General features: G+C 42.3%; 2 protein-coding genes across 2 annotated transcripts; one reads left to right on the top strand and one right to left on the bottom strand.

The window, feature by feature from the left end:
• Positions 1 to 914: 914 nt before the first annotated feature.
• SARC_02507 (hypothetical protein) lies at positions 915 to 7902 on the top strand. Its single transcript, XM_014303752.1, has 15 exons — positions 915 to 1476; positions 2855 to 2979; positions 3183 to 3298; positions 3628 to 3878; positions 4185 to 4324; positions 4598 to 4734; positions 4864 to 4984; positions 5206 to 5401; positions 5639 to 5757; positions 5989 to 6306; positions 6492 to 6716; positions 6822 to 6898; positions 7045 to 7246; positions 7387 to 7515; positions 7682 to 7902. Exons 1-15 carry the CDS (start codon positions 1167 to 1169, stop codon positions 7814 to 7816), a joined length of 2601 nt encoding a protein of 866 aa, XP_014159227.1. The 5' UTR covers positions 915 to 1166; the 3' UTR covers positions 7817 to 7902.
• A 205-nt stretch (positions 7903 to 8107) lies between these two features.
• SARC_02506 (hypothetical protein) lies at positions 8108 to 11021 on the bottom strand. The gene is made up of 7 exons (XM_014303751.1): positions 10749 to 11021; positions 9772 to 9848; positions 9442 to 9574; positions 9101 to 9238; positions 8805 to 8978; positions 8563 to 8664; positions 8108 to 8442 (listed from the first exon to the last, which is right to left on the bottom strand). Exons 1-7 carry the CDS (start codon positions 10865 to 10867, stop codon positions 8286 to 8288), a joined length of 900 nt encoding a protein of 299 aa, XP_014159226.1. The 5' UTR covers positions 10868 to 11021; the 3' UTR covers positions 8108 to 8285.
• Between the last annotated feature and the right edge of the window lie 962 nt (positions 11022 to 11983).

The following is an 11983-nucleotide window of genomic DNA, read 5'->3' as shown; positions in this document are numbered from 1 at the left end:
TATAAGAATCATGTATATAATGGTCGGGATTTCACGTATAATTATACAGACACAAACTGGTGGTATTCTATTTCGCAGTGCCGCCAACAGAACCAGAATGAATGCACAAATATTGTGTATACAGCCATCACGCATGAACGAAAAATCATTTGCGTGTTTCCATAGCGTATGATGTTCTCAATTTAAAAGTTGTCTAGTATGTATATCAATTCCGATCAACGCCTAAGCAAACTATGTCGTACATCATTGACAATAACTGCCAAAAATTGCACTCGCCCGCAGAGAGGCACTCAGACCCCGACAGGTGCTTTGAGCTATTCTAAGACGTTTCGTGTATCCCTGAACAATAAGCAACAATGCAACCATTCCAGAAGACATACCGATTCCAAGGATGAGATAGGTCATGTGTCTCGTAGAAGCCTTCATTTGGTAGTACAACCGAGTCAACGAATTTCCTCAGCGCTTGGCGAGGCGAACCGGGCGCACCCATCCTGTTTGTCAAAAGTTCGCCAAAAGAGGTATTGACCAAACGCAGCGCCCTAGTTATTGATAGTAATGCCTAGATTGTTATAACATTGTTATGCGGTCAAATACTCTAGTGATAGGTAATGGCATATGTAGCAAGTATATAGGTCAGCTCTACTGGAGAAGGCTTGTTATTAGCTTGATACCCTTAAGTATACATAACCCCAAATTCTCTATAAATACTTAGTTCTCTTTGTGGCGCTGTGTATTTCTTCCATGGAGTAAACGTTAAACGCAAGCGCAGTAATAATTGTACGTTTATCTGCTCCTCCAGTCCCTTCGCAACCTAACCCAAACTCGCACAACCCAACTGAATGAAAGTATAAACCGAAATAAATAAATAAAAAGTTGAAGTTTCGATCGCTCTCGTTGATACTTGGCATAAATAGTTAAGTGTGTAGAGGGAAGGCTTACACACGATAGACCGAAGTCAGCCATCTGTTGTGTTCGTATGATAGTTGTGGTTGCTTATACACACTGTGTACGATCATCGCTATCCATAGCAAAGAGAAGTGAGAACTATTGCAAAATTGTGTAGCTATGGTCTGCACACACTTGCGATAAAGAAGTTATACAGAACGCGTATACGCCCACTCTTGCTTGCATATAGATTGAAGGTCACCACATAACAACGTGCCACTATGCCCGTGTTACTAACTACCACTCAAGAAGATGGTAAGTCAGTACCGAATACAGCAGAGGGGACTGTACGTACAAATACGTTGCCTACATCAGAAGTCAAACCCATACTCACCCTGCAAGAAATCCAGTCGCTGACAGACCCGTCGCAGATAGGCGACTTGCTGAGGCAACTCAATCAGCATGAGCAACACGTGGACCATGAATTGGATTTATTGCTGGATCGTACTGAGGCCTTGGACGACCAGATGAATTCGTTGCTGCGTTTGCAACCCAAGCTGAATAAGCTGAATACCGGCACTCAGTATCTTGGTAAGTAGGTCGAAGCGCATGTCATCTTGTGAATTGAAATGTTGTAAGATGACGGCTGTGCTTGCAATGTATGTAGAGCTATGTATATGTAATATGCATAATGTAGACATGTACAGGCATTAGAATCTCTTAGTATGTCGACTTGGGCATTGAGTATGCACTGTATATCTGTATATTCCACACATACCTTAGTTTGTCGTAGATGACAGGCAGTCACTGCAAGCTGGAGTAGGACACTCTTTACCATCATCAACATTCGGTTCAGAGCGCGAATCACGATTGGGCTAGCTGTGTTTTTGTTTTGTGTGCCCTGGCGATGAACAATTATCGTTTTTGACCTGATGATCTATGTGATGATCTATGTGTTGTAGGCGATTGCTTTGTGACTTAAAGCATCGACTGCGAAACGAGTAGTTAAACTCTACCCGCGTCCAGGAAATTGTATTAAGATTGGAATGCTCAGACATTAGTAGTATATAGTGTACAATGGGCGCTACTGGGTATGTCATAAGCTTACACCTCGACAAATCAGTCTTGTGAAATGATGCATACGGCTGCCACACCAAATTCAGCTATTAACAACTCACACGATGCTGCAAGATCGTTCTGATCACGTTATCACTACACTATCATTTCATCGCAGCCTTATTTAGTAGTAATAGCGATAGTTTTTTATCTGCCAGCGTTTGAACCCGCCTGTTGTTATGATACTGGGTGTTTTCTAGCGCTATGACGGGCAAGTCGGACTATAAGCCGCTATTATTAGTCAATAGGATTTTCACGCTAAGGTGGAGGAGGGGGGAAAGAGAGGTACTCCTGTGAGGGTTTTCATACCTTACAACCTCTGCTATAGCCAAAATAGTATAGTAGACTGGTGTTGGCATAGTTAATTGATGCTAAATGGAGCGAAAGTGTGTGCACCCACACACATACAACCGTAGACACGTATCTTCACATTTAAGTCATGCAGGGGACTCTGACAGCTCCGATGCAAGTGCGCAGCTGGAACTTCGCACACACTTACACGTAGCATGAACAAGTCGTTAGTACATGCACTGACTTCATACACCGCCTCGTGCATCCGTATGCGCACCGAAAATTGGTAGCGAGAATGCACATTTGAGTTATATTACATCGATGGACGCGTGCATCTTCGTTAGAACTTTGAGCTGTCACTGTGAACTTCAAACTATGTTTGTAGTGAACGATTGCGAAGAATCTACAATCTACGCACCCAGCGAAAGCATACAGAACAATATTGATTTTCTTTGTTATACTCACATGAACTATGATTATAGTGTATCTGTCTTCGCCAATCGCGCAAAGTGTTTCTAACTTTCATATATACATTATTTTATTTGACTCATCGACCATATAGCATCCACGGTGAGCCACACGTGCGAATTGGCAGAAAGTGTCAGCGGAAAGGTCCGAGAGCTCGATCTAGCTCAGACAAATGTTCTAGTAACTCTGTCCAAGGTCCGAGATATAATGGATCTGAAGGTATCGTACCCGTGTGACTGAAATCTCTGGGCTTGTCGACCTATGAAGCGGGTTGCTTGGACACGTGCGCGTACATTGTAAAGTTATCTGGTGCGACACTTAGGTTGAAGTCAAATAATTCTCGCGACTAAGCTCTTTCCAGTGTGTTTATCATCACTTTCGGCAATCCTCACACGCGTATTCATTATATTACAACAACCCAGGAATGTGTCGAGGGTGTGCTAGCTGCAATGGGCCAAAACGACTACGCTGTTGCCGCTGTACATGTACATCGTTATCTGTCATTCGATCCGGCACTCGTTGCAGTGGAGCTGAAAACGTAAGTTCAAAGCTTATCGTTTAGTCATTCTTCAGAAAAAGTATTGAGACTTTGGAGGCGCTGTTTTTTTACACCCTTCGGTGTTGTGAACAGACATCTAGTTCTGTAAAAGGATATTTGCAGTATTTATTCCACAACCCTAAATACGAAAACTCATCCAGCAAGGTATGATAACTGTAGGAAATGGCATCATAGCTCTGTTCCCACGCATGTTTGTGGAATTCTGTGAGACTTTCACGGCGGACCCGTTATATTCACGAATATAGCATTCTGAATGTTTCTACTTTTTTTTTTTCTTGTGTCATTAATCAGTCGTTTGCCCACCTTAGTCTCGGCATGACAGAAGGAAAACCAGCATCCGAGAAGATACAAGAATGTGTCGACGAACTACACCAGCGAATCAATAGAGGATTGGATGATGCCGTCCGTGATAACGATATGAATAGCATCAATAGGTACTTCAAGCTCTTCCCTTTGATCGGTCTCGAAATGGAGGGTATGAGAAAGTACTCCTTACATGTGTGTACCCAAGTTGCACTCAGGGCTCAACAACGTTTGAAGGCCGCTATTCTGGAAGGAGGTATGTCACAAGAGTGTTCAGCGACAGAGGAACAATAGTAAGCAGAAGCCTTGAACTGACCTTGTTTTCTCATATCGCAAAAGTTGCAATTACCTCTACATGCGCCCTCTTCTTGCCCAGCTCGCACATAACGTAACGACACCTGCTCAGTACCCAGTATAACTGCCACTGCTAAGAAGTGACACCAGTTCTTTTGTGACGTGTATTTATTGCTTATGACTTGCTGCAAACCAATTGCGATGAATTTCTCTGGTGATAATCTTTTTCATCTACTGCATTGCGGTCACTTTTGTCGCTCTTCTGCAGAAGCTACTGGCGACGACCAAAAGATTCAACTGGTAAATACACTACAGCTGTTGTTTCAGGACATAGCCGGTGAAGTAGAAAACCAGACACCCGTTGTCGAGACACACTACGGGCCTGGCCGTGTGTTGCCGCTGATTCAGGTACTCCAGACCGCTTATTATAAAGTGCAGGGAGGCGAAGTTTTCTTTTGTCAGTGTGTGCGTTGTGCCATGACCTGGTTCAAACATATAGAACTGTAAGGCATCGACAACCAGCTTGGTAACAGATTGTAAAGGGTTGTTATTTGTCTGAATGGTACTCTGCTTTTCCTTGGTGTACGTGTAGAATTTGCACCCGTAACATGTCCTCTTATTCGGGAGCACGACAAGTCTCGTGTACCAATTATCAATCACTTCCTGTATTTTCTATATCAGGCTTTGATGAGGGAATGCGATCGACAATCTAGTGCGATAATCGACACGTTCTTAACCAAACGTCTCGTCCACAAACTTGTGGCCGATATCAATCAGGCGAGATACTCGACGCACAGGGACATACTGGTCGTTGCAAGGTATTTTCTCCACCTATTTTACCCGTCAAGCAAACACTTGCACATGCTATTCAACTTGATACTCACTTTTAGCCCTGTGTTGCTCTTCAAATATTACTGATGATTAGTATACATCGTTGCTATCTGTAGCTCTACATCCAATACGACACCAGGTCCGGACCCACGCGATATCGAGGGTGTGCTGTGGGAACTGTCGGCAATCGGTGGACATTCGGGAGTATTTGAGCGCTTCATGCGCACCCGTGCCGAGGTATGTTATTTGTTTCTTATGCGCACAGAAATGTTTTGGGCATGTCTGTACGTAGACCATATATGCAGCTGTTGTCGAGACTCCTTCGTTCATTGCTGTACCAAGTCACTATATCTTCTAGTATGCGGTGTACTTATTTATGGCCGTCGCAATTGACGGTGACGTCGACTAATTGTGAGGACGAATCGCACACACCTTGTCTTTTTTACTACCATTTATAGGCAGAACATCATTGCCTATCCAGTCCAACGAAGGAAGAGTTAGACATTTCCAAATCAGAAACCACCGAGGGAGGGTCGTCGCGTAGTCGCAGCACTACCCCACCAGCAGCCAACGCGGAGATGATAGTGTCTACCGGCGGGAAACTGAGCAAAGCAAGCCCTCTGAAGCGATCACCCAGCATACAAATGCATCCTGGTAATAATTGATGTGTTGGTCGAAAATCATCAAAGACTATCAACACTATGTAAGGTTTTGCCGGAGTTTGTTACTCCAGAGATGTGGCAGGGTGTAGCCTATACATTCGTGTATAATTTCATGATTTTTTAAATGTACTCAACACCTAGATGACTTATCCTGCTCTTCCGAAGACTATTTGTACATGTTTTTTTACTCCCAATTCGTACATAACTATAAGTCCTTTTTACTCTGTAGACGAGGAAACACGGCGCGAACATATAAAGAGGGAGAAAGAGCAGCGTGCGGCTTTCCTTGCAGGTGTCAGCTTAGAGCTCCTGTCTGGGAAGGAAACTGGATTGAACCGCAGAGTACAGGTGTGGTTTTTCCTTCATACTTCGACATGCACGACTATTCGTATAAAATCAAACAGCATGTAGCGTTTTCCACCTAATTTGCTTTTGGACATACGATTCAAGTCTTTTACATATCAGTTATTCATCGCAAGGTTGCGTCAAATCTATCAGCAGGCTGACGCACACCTGCAACAAAAAGCTTGTCTACTTGATACATCCACCTAATCTCTGATTCCTTATATCTTTCTGCAGGAGATTATGGGACAATATATTCTGATTGAGGAGTGTTTCCTGATGTCCTGCGTCCACAAAGCGGTGAAGCTGGACACACATGATCTTGGCCAGATGACCTCCACGATGATTGATGACGTGTTCTTTGTTGTGCAGAAATGTTGCAACAGGGCATTGCAAACTCATATGATCGGGTGTATCTGTGCCGTGCTCAACAATGCCAACTCCGTTCTTGAGAATGACTTCACAGCTGTTCTGCAGCGTAATTTGACGACGGGTGTTGGAGATACCATGTCGCAGTTCTTCAGTACAGGCGATTTCAAAAATGTCTTGGAAAAGGTACTACTTGCTCTTGATATCTGAAGAGCGAAGTGATAATTTTATTAGTTCATATGACAGTCGTTGTTTCACCGTGCAACTTAAACGTGAGAGTCCTGAACTACATTTTTTTATCCCGCTTAAATGTTCTGCGCATGGTCTTTAGCGGTGGCCCCTCAGTGCACTACTCGTTCCCATCATTACAGGTGCAACGCAAAATGGACACATCCGCCGTGAACCAAATCTCGCAGTACCTAGTCCACCTGAACAATGTCGAAACGAGTGGGCAATACCTTTTGAAGCTACAGGGTGGGCTTAAAACCCAGTTCGCACAGTTCGCATCTTCGCACTCAGAGAAAGACAAGCAAAAAGGTTTGGCCTGCCTCGACGACATGCTGATCATACAAAAGTGTTATAACCGTGTGCTGTCGGTATGTACACTATCACTTCTGTGTTATATAAGCAGCCATATTATTCTTTATAATGTATGTAGTGTGTCGATATTGATGGTACACTCTTCAACCCTTGTCCCACAGGAAGCGTGGAAGAAAATGTTCTCCAAGACTGTCTTCCCAGTACTCATATCGGCTTGCGAAGCTATGCAGAGTGTCGAGTAAGTGTTTTCTTCAATCTGACTTCATTTTTACATTGCCTCTTCCACTCAAGCATGCTTGAGTACATCGTCATTCAATACCATAAAAGTTACATTTTTCACTGCGAACAGGTTTTTACGTTGTATTCGATTTCTAATTCATACAGTTACGTCATCAGCCTGCAAGATTTGAACTTCTACGAAGTCAATGATCCTTTCGTCCAGGGCTTAATCCGGGATCTAGATGAAGTTATAAATGCTTTCAAGCCGCATCTGACATCTACGAACTTTGTGACACTCATGAATTTGCTCATACAGAATCTTGCCGTACAGTTGGAGGCGGCCGTTTTATCTAAAAGCTTCAATCAAGTAGGATTTCTTAATTTTGGAGTGTCTACTTTATATAATTTTATTTTGTTATATAATTTAGGACTACCTATTGAAGCGAGAAGAATTTTGCAACCGAATCACATCTACTCCTACTAATCATATTTCCTATATACACGTAGAACGGGGGTATCCAATTCGACAAGGATTTGCGAACATTAATACAGTACCTAGCGAACATGACGGATGGAACTGTGCGTGAGAAGTTCGCACGATTAACACAAATAGCTACTATCCTATGCTTTGAGAAGGTACGTCGGCCTTTCTTGCATTCGATTACTATGATCCTTACCGTTGCCTTTACAAAAGATCCCTTTTGGATTGCAAATCTTTTGAAATTTCTATACGCGCAAATTACATATACACAAACACAATAGAATACTTTAATCTTACAAAATCCTTCGCCCATGTTGTCAGGTGGCGGATTTGATGGACTACTGGGGCTCTGGGGCTGGTCTCGTGACTTGGAGAATCACACCGTCAGAGGTGCGAAAGGCGTTGCAGTTGAGAACTGACTTCAGCCGAGCTGCTATCAACAAGTTAAGGCTTTAAGCCAATAAAACCTAGATACGCCATTACCAGCGTACCAATAACACTATTTAGTCGGCTCAGATGCCAATAAAGAGATACAGTACTGCAGAAGCTTGCCATGATATAAAATTGTGTTAATTGCTATTCCTTATTGCCTGGTTTAATGTGTGCCTACCTTCATAACAATTAGATCAACGATTGATATTTCCAAATCGAACTCTAATTCCTCGCTCGAGAAGCGACGTGGAAGTTTTAACAACCAACTACCCAGCTGCTTGCGGCTTCATCAAGCTCAAATACTCCTTTGAGATACACCCTTAGCTTGATTCATACTGGAATGGTCGATACTAGTCTTGGGTGATTAATCGTAGTTATGCTGGGTGCAGATGGAGTTTAAAATCATACTAGAGAGGTAAAATTAACTTCTGACGTTGTATCGGTGCGCTCCACACCACTTAACCGTATTGCAAATGTTAGCTGGCCCTGTGGCTCAACGAAAAAATACATGTTCCTTTCCGAAATTCTCCACGCATTTTTCAATGTGAGCAACATAAGTACTCCTCCGTAGTCCCATCCGCCTCATCACTCTAGGCGACTGTAGCATACGATACCAGTACTTCCGCATCAGCGGGTCTTCGAGGATCGCCCTGTTCAAGGCGATAGACAAGTAAATAACAGCGTCAACTTGTATATAAACTATCGAAAATGGTCATTGATCAGATTTGAAAGATATCGAGAACTCATCCCCTTAAAAAATGATTACTCACATTCCCATTCGGTATGCCAGCGTCCTCTTACTGTCTTTCGATGGCCCAAAGTTCACTGACGCTTGGAGGAGGCGTTCATATAGTCGTATACTATGCTGACACCTACAGAATGGTATTGAAATAAGGTAATGAGTATAAACTCGCTGAAGAAAGGCCACACTCCTATTCTCGCGGTAAATACTCCGTTTGTAGCTACACGTATGAAATGAGGGGAGTGTAGGCATAAAGGTTTGTCAACTAACCCAGGTTTCGACTGTCGCAATAAGAAGGGATCGTCGGGTGAATAGTAGGTTGCCAACATTCGATAGACAGGGTTCGGGAGTAGCATTCTTGCTTTCTGTGATGTCTTTTGGTCAGTCATTTCCGCCACGGTGAAGGAAGAATCAACGCTTCCCAAGATGAAGTGGAAAGCCTCCCTGCGAGTGTACGGAAGAATTGAGACAGAGTGTGCATAACCCGTCGAGGTCGATACTAACTGCTGTGCAAGTACAAGAAATGCGACAATGCGCTGACGATACATCATATATTCTGATCTTACAATTCATTCAAGGCTCTCTGCACACCCGAGTCCATGCAGTAGATAGGCCCTCCAATTAGCTCACACAGTTTTCTGCACGTTACGCGCGTCACGCGCGACAGCCAGCTCTCGCCAAAATACTGTGTCTTCCCCTCTGTGCTACTCTTCGTTAGCAACAGACAAATCAGATACCTTATCTTAGCTTGTGAGATTTTTATTGCCATCAATTTTGAACTGGGAACTAGTCGTCAGTACTTCAAAGCAAACCTTATGCGAGTCAGACGTACTAAGTAGGAGAAGGATAAATTTTCAAATAGCATAGTTGAAGCAAAATAAGGAACATTGTTTACATTGAAGATTACCTTAGTTGTTGTTGCATTGTTCCAAAAATCTGTTGATGGTATTCGTCAAACGAGAAACCGTACTCGGCGAATTTCTGAGACATCGGTAGGCGAAGCTTGTCCTTTAGTTGCACTCGTGAGCTGATTTCCACCCCTGGATTAAGAAATACAAATTCAAGAAATGCCGTTGGCATCTTGGCATCCATGCGCATACCTCTAGGATACTTTTGCGGCTCTCGGTAGCAAAATTTCTGACAGGGTCACTGCGATTTTTATACAATCTTAGGCCTGAAAATAATCAACCTAAGCTAGGAAAACCGAATTGTACATTCGGTAGAAAACTGTACGCACCTATTGCTGGGAGTACTTTGCCCAACCCCAGTACACAGTCTAGATGATATGCGAAGACCGAATCCAAGGCGTTGTATCTGTCAGATAAAGAGAATCATAAGATTAGACATTCATCAGTGAGATACTAGCAGAACAATTTTCATAATATTTTGTGTTTCAAACAATCGTTATATAGTGAAACACGGTATAACATTGAAAATAAATCAAATAAATGCGATAGAACTCAACTATGGTGTTTCGTAGGCCGGTAACAGAACATTGAGCTGAAGATGTTTGTAAATAACCCTTCTACAAAACGCTGCGGCCTAGATCAAATGTTCCTATCTTGAAAGTTTTCGAGTGGATATCGAGTTGTACATAAGGCGGCATGATCAAGCCACAATGACTCTTGAGTACTGCTACCAAGCGGCATATCATTTGCGCAAAACATAACTTTGTCCTTCGATATTGCACTTTTCAGGGACTATGTTGTCCCTTCTATGTAGACTGATGTCAGTTGCATTCAACTCACGCTCGAATAATTGCACACTAATCTACCAAAAGATTTGTTTGTTTTTCCTTTGTAACTAATACAACCACAGACACCAGATGTTGTTAATCGCGTATAGGAGTTATTCATACTCGTACATTAGCGATAGTATGGCACTAAACAGCTACGTTCGTTGATGCTGCCTTACGATTCCCCAAATTGACACCACATTTTTAGCAGACTTCTCAGGGGTTCAAGCCTACTCATCGGTAAAGCTATTCGAATTTTACTCACAAATATCTCAACAGCAGTACAAATAACAGTACAGCCATGCTACAAAGGGTTTTTCATGCCCTTTTCCTCAATTTGGCACTACATTCCGCGGTGATGCATGGCGTGCATCAGTGTGTTACGAAATATACTATCGGCCACAGTTCGTCTAGACACTCTGTACTAATGTTTCATGCAGGAACAAAGTTGATTTCGTCGTTATTTATATGCTACGTACCTTAATCTACTACTCCCAGTAAGCTCCAGCGGTATAAAGGATGTTTCAAATGTGCTGCTTTGACCTCCTTCTTGATTTGGTTGCTTATCGACAAGACCGTGCGTACCATTCACTTGCATCGTAAAGTGTAGCTGTGGTATATCGCCGGGAAAAAAATAATCTCTTGTCTCTTTTCGTGTACTATCTCTCAATTTGGCCCAATTCGACCCTGGTGCAATACATAGCGTTTCGTTCCCTGTGTGTGCCCCATTGACATATAAGTCATGATAAGCTTCAAGATGCGGTGTTGGCAGATGGGCCTCCAGAGACCAGTGTGCCCATCCTACTGCGATACATGTGATCACTACAGCTCTCAATTGTATTAGATCCACCATTTGTCATACATTGTCGCCATGCGATGGTGTCCGCTGCTAACACTTTGCTTATCAATACCAACCTATCTGGATATCAAATACAAAATGTTGTGGGGCAGTGACGGATTTGACTGTGAGCCGCTATTTTACTCTCCGGACTTTTGAGACATTCATTTTCTGAGACTATGCCGCGCTTTTCTTCAAAAGGATATAATTACCATAGCAACCCAGTTTTTGTAATTTATTAGCTATATGGCCTGTTCACTTCTGTGTTATGTCGCTCTTGTGTGCGACTTGCTCAAGCCCCAATTAGACCTTCTCTATTGTGAATGAGAAATTTAGAAATGAGATACTGCGTGAGCCATTGTGTTGTATAGCCGTTGATGATGCTAGTGACTAAGGCATAGAAGGATGTTTATTTCAAGTCATAGTCGGAGTCAGTAGCGACGTTCTCTACTTCTCTAGGGGCCTGAACCCAGCCCAACAACGCTATGACACAAACACAAAGGAGTATATATATATATATTTTTATATATAAGTATATTCAAGAACTGATACATAGAGTACAAGCTTTCAAAATTTCGAATTTAGTCACACTCTTGCAGGGGCTCTATAGGTCCGCTCCAAATTGAGAATGTATCTAAAGTTCTTCGGACTGTAGTCCGTTCAGATGTATTCTATATTCATTCTTCTCCTATGAGTTCATCATGTATAGTGATCATATATTTTTGAGAGACAGAGCATTCATATTATCTATATATATATATATATATATATATATATCTATCTATCTATGTCTATATATATATATATATATATAATTTGAAGATATATATTTATATATATATGTATATATATATATATGTATATATATAATATATA

This window comes from Sphaeroforma arctica, assembly GCF_001186125.1.
Source record: "Sphaeroforma arctica JP610 unplaced genomic scaffold supercont1.113, whole genome shotgun sequence".
NCBI classification, from domain to species: domain Eukaryota; class Ichthyosporea; order Ichthyophonida; genus Sphaeroforma; species Sphaeroforma arctica.
The sequence above is the reverse complement of the archived record's forward strand: the minus strand, read 5'-3'. Positions and strand labels throughout refer to the sequence as shown.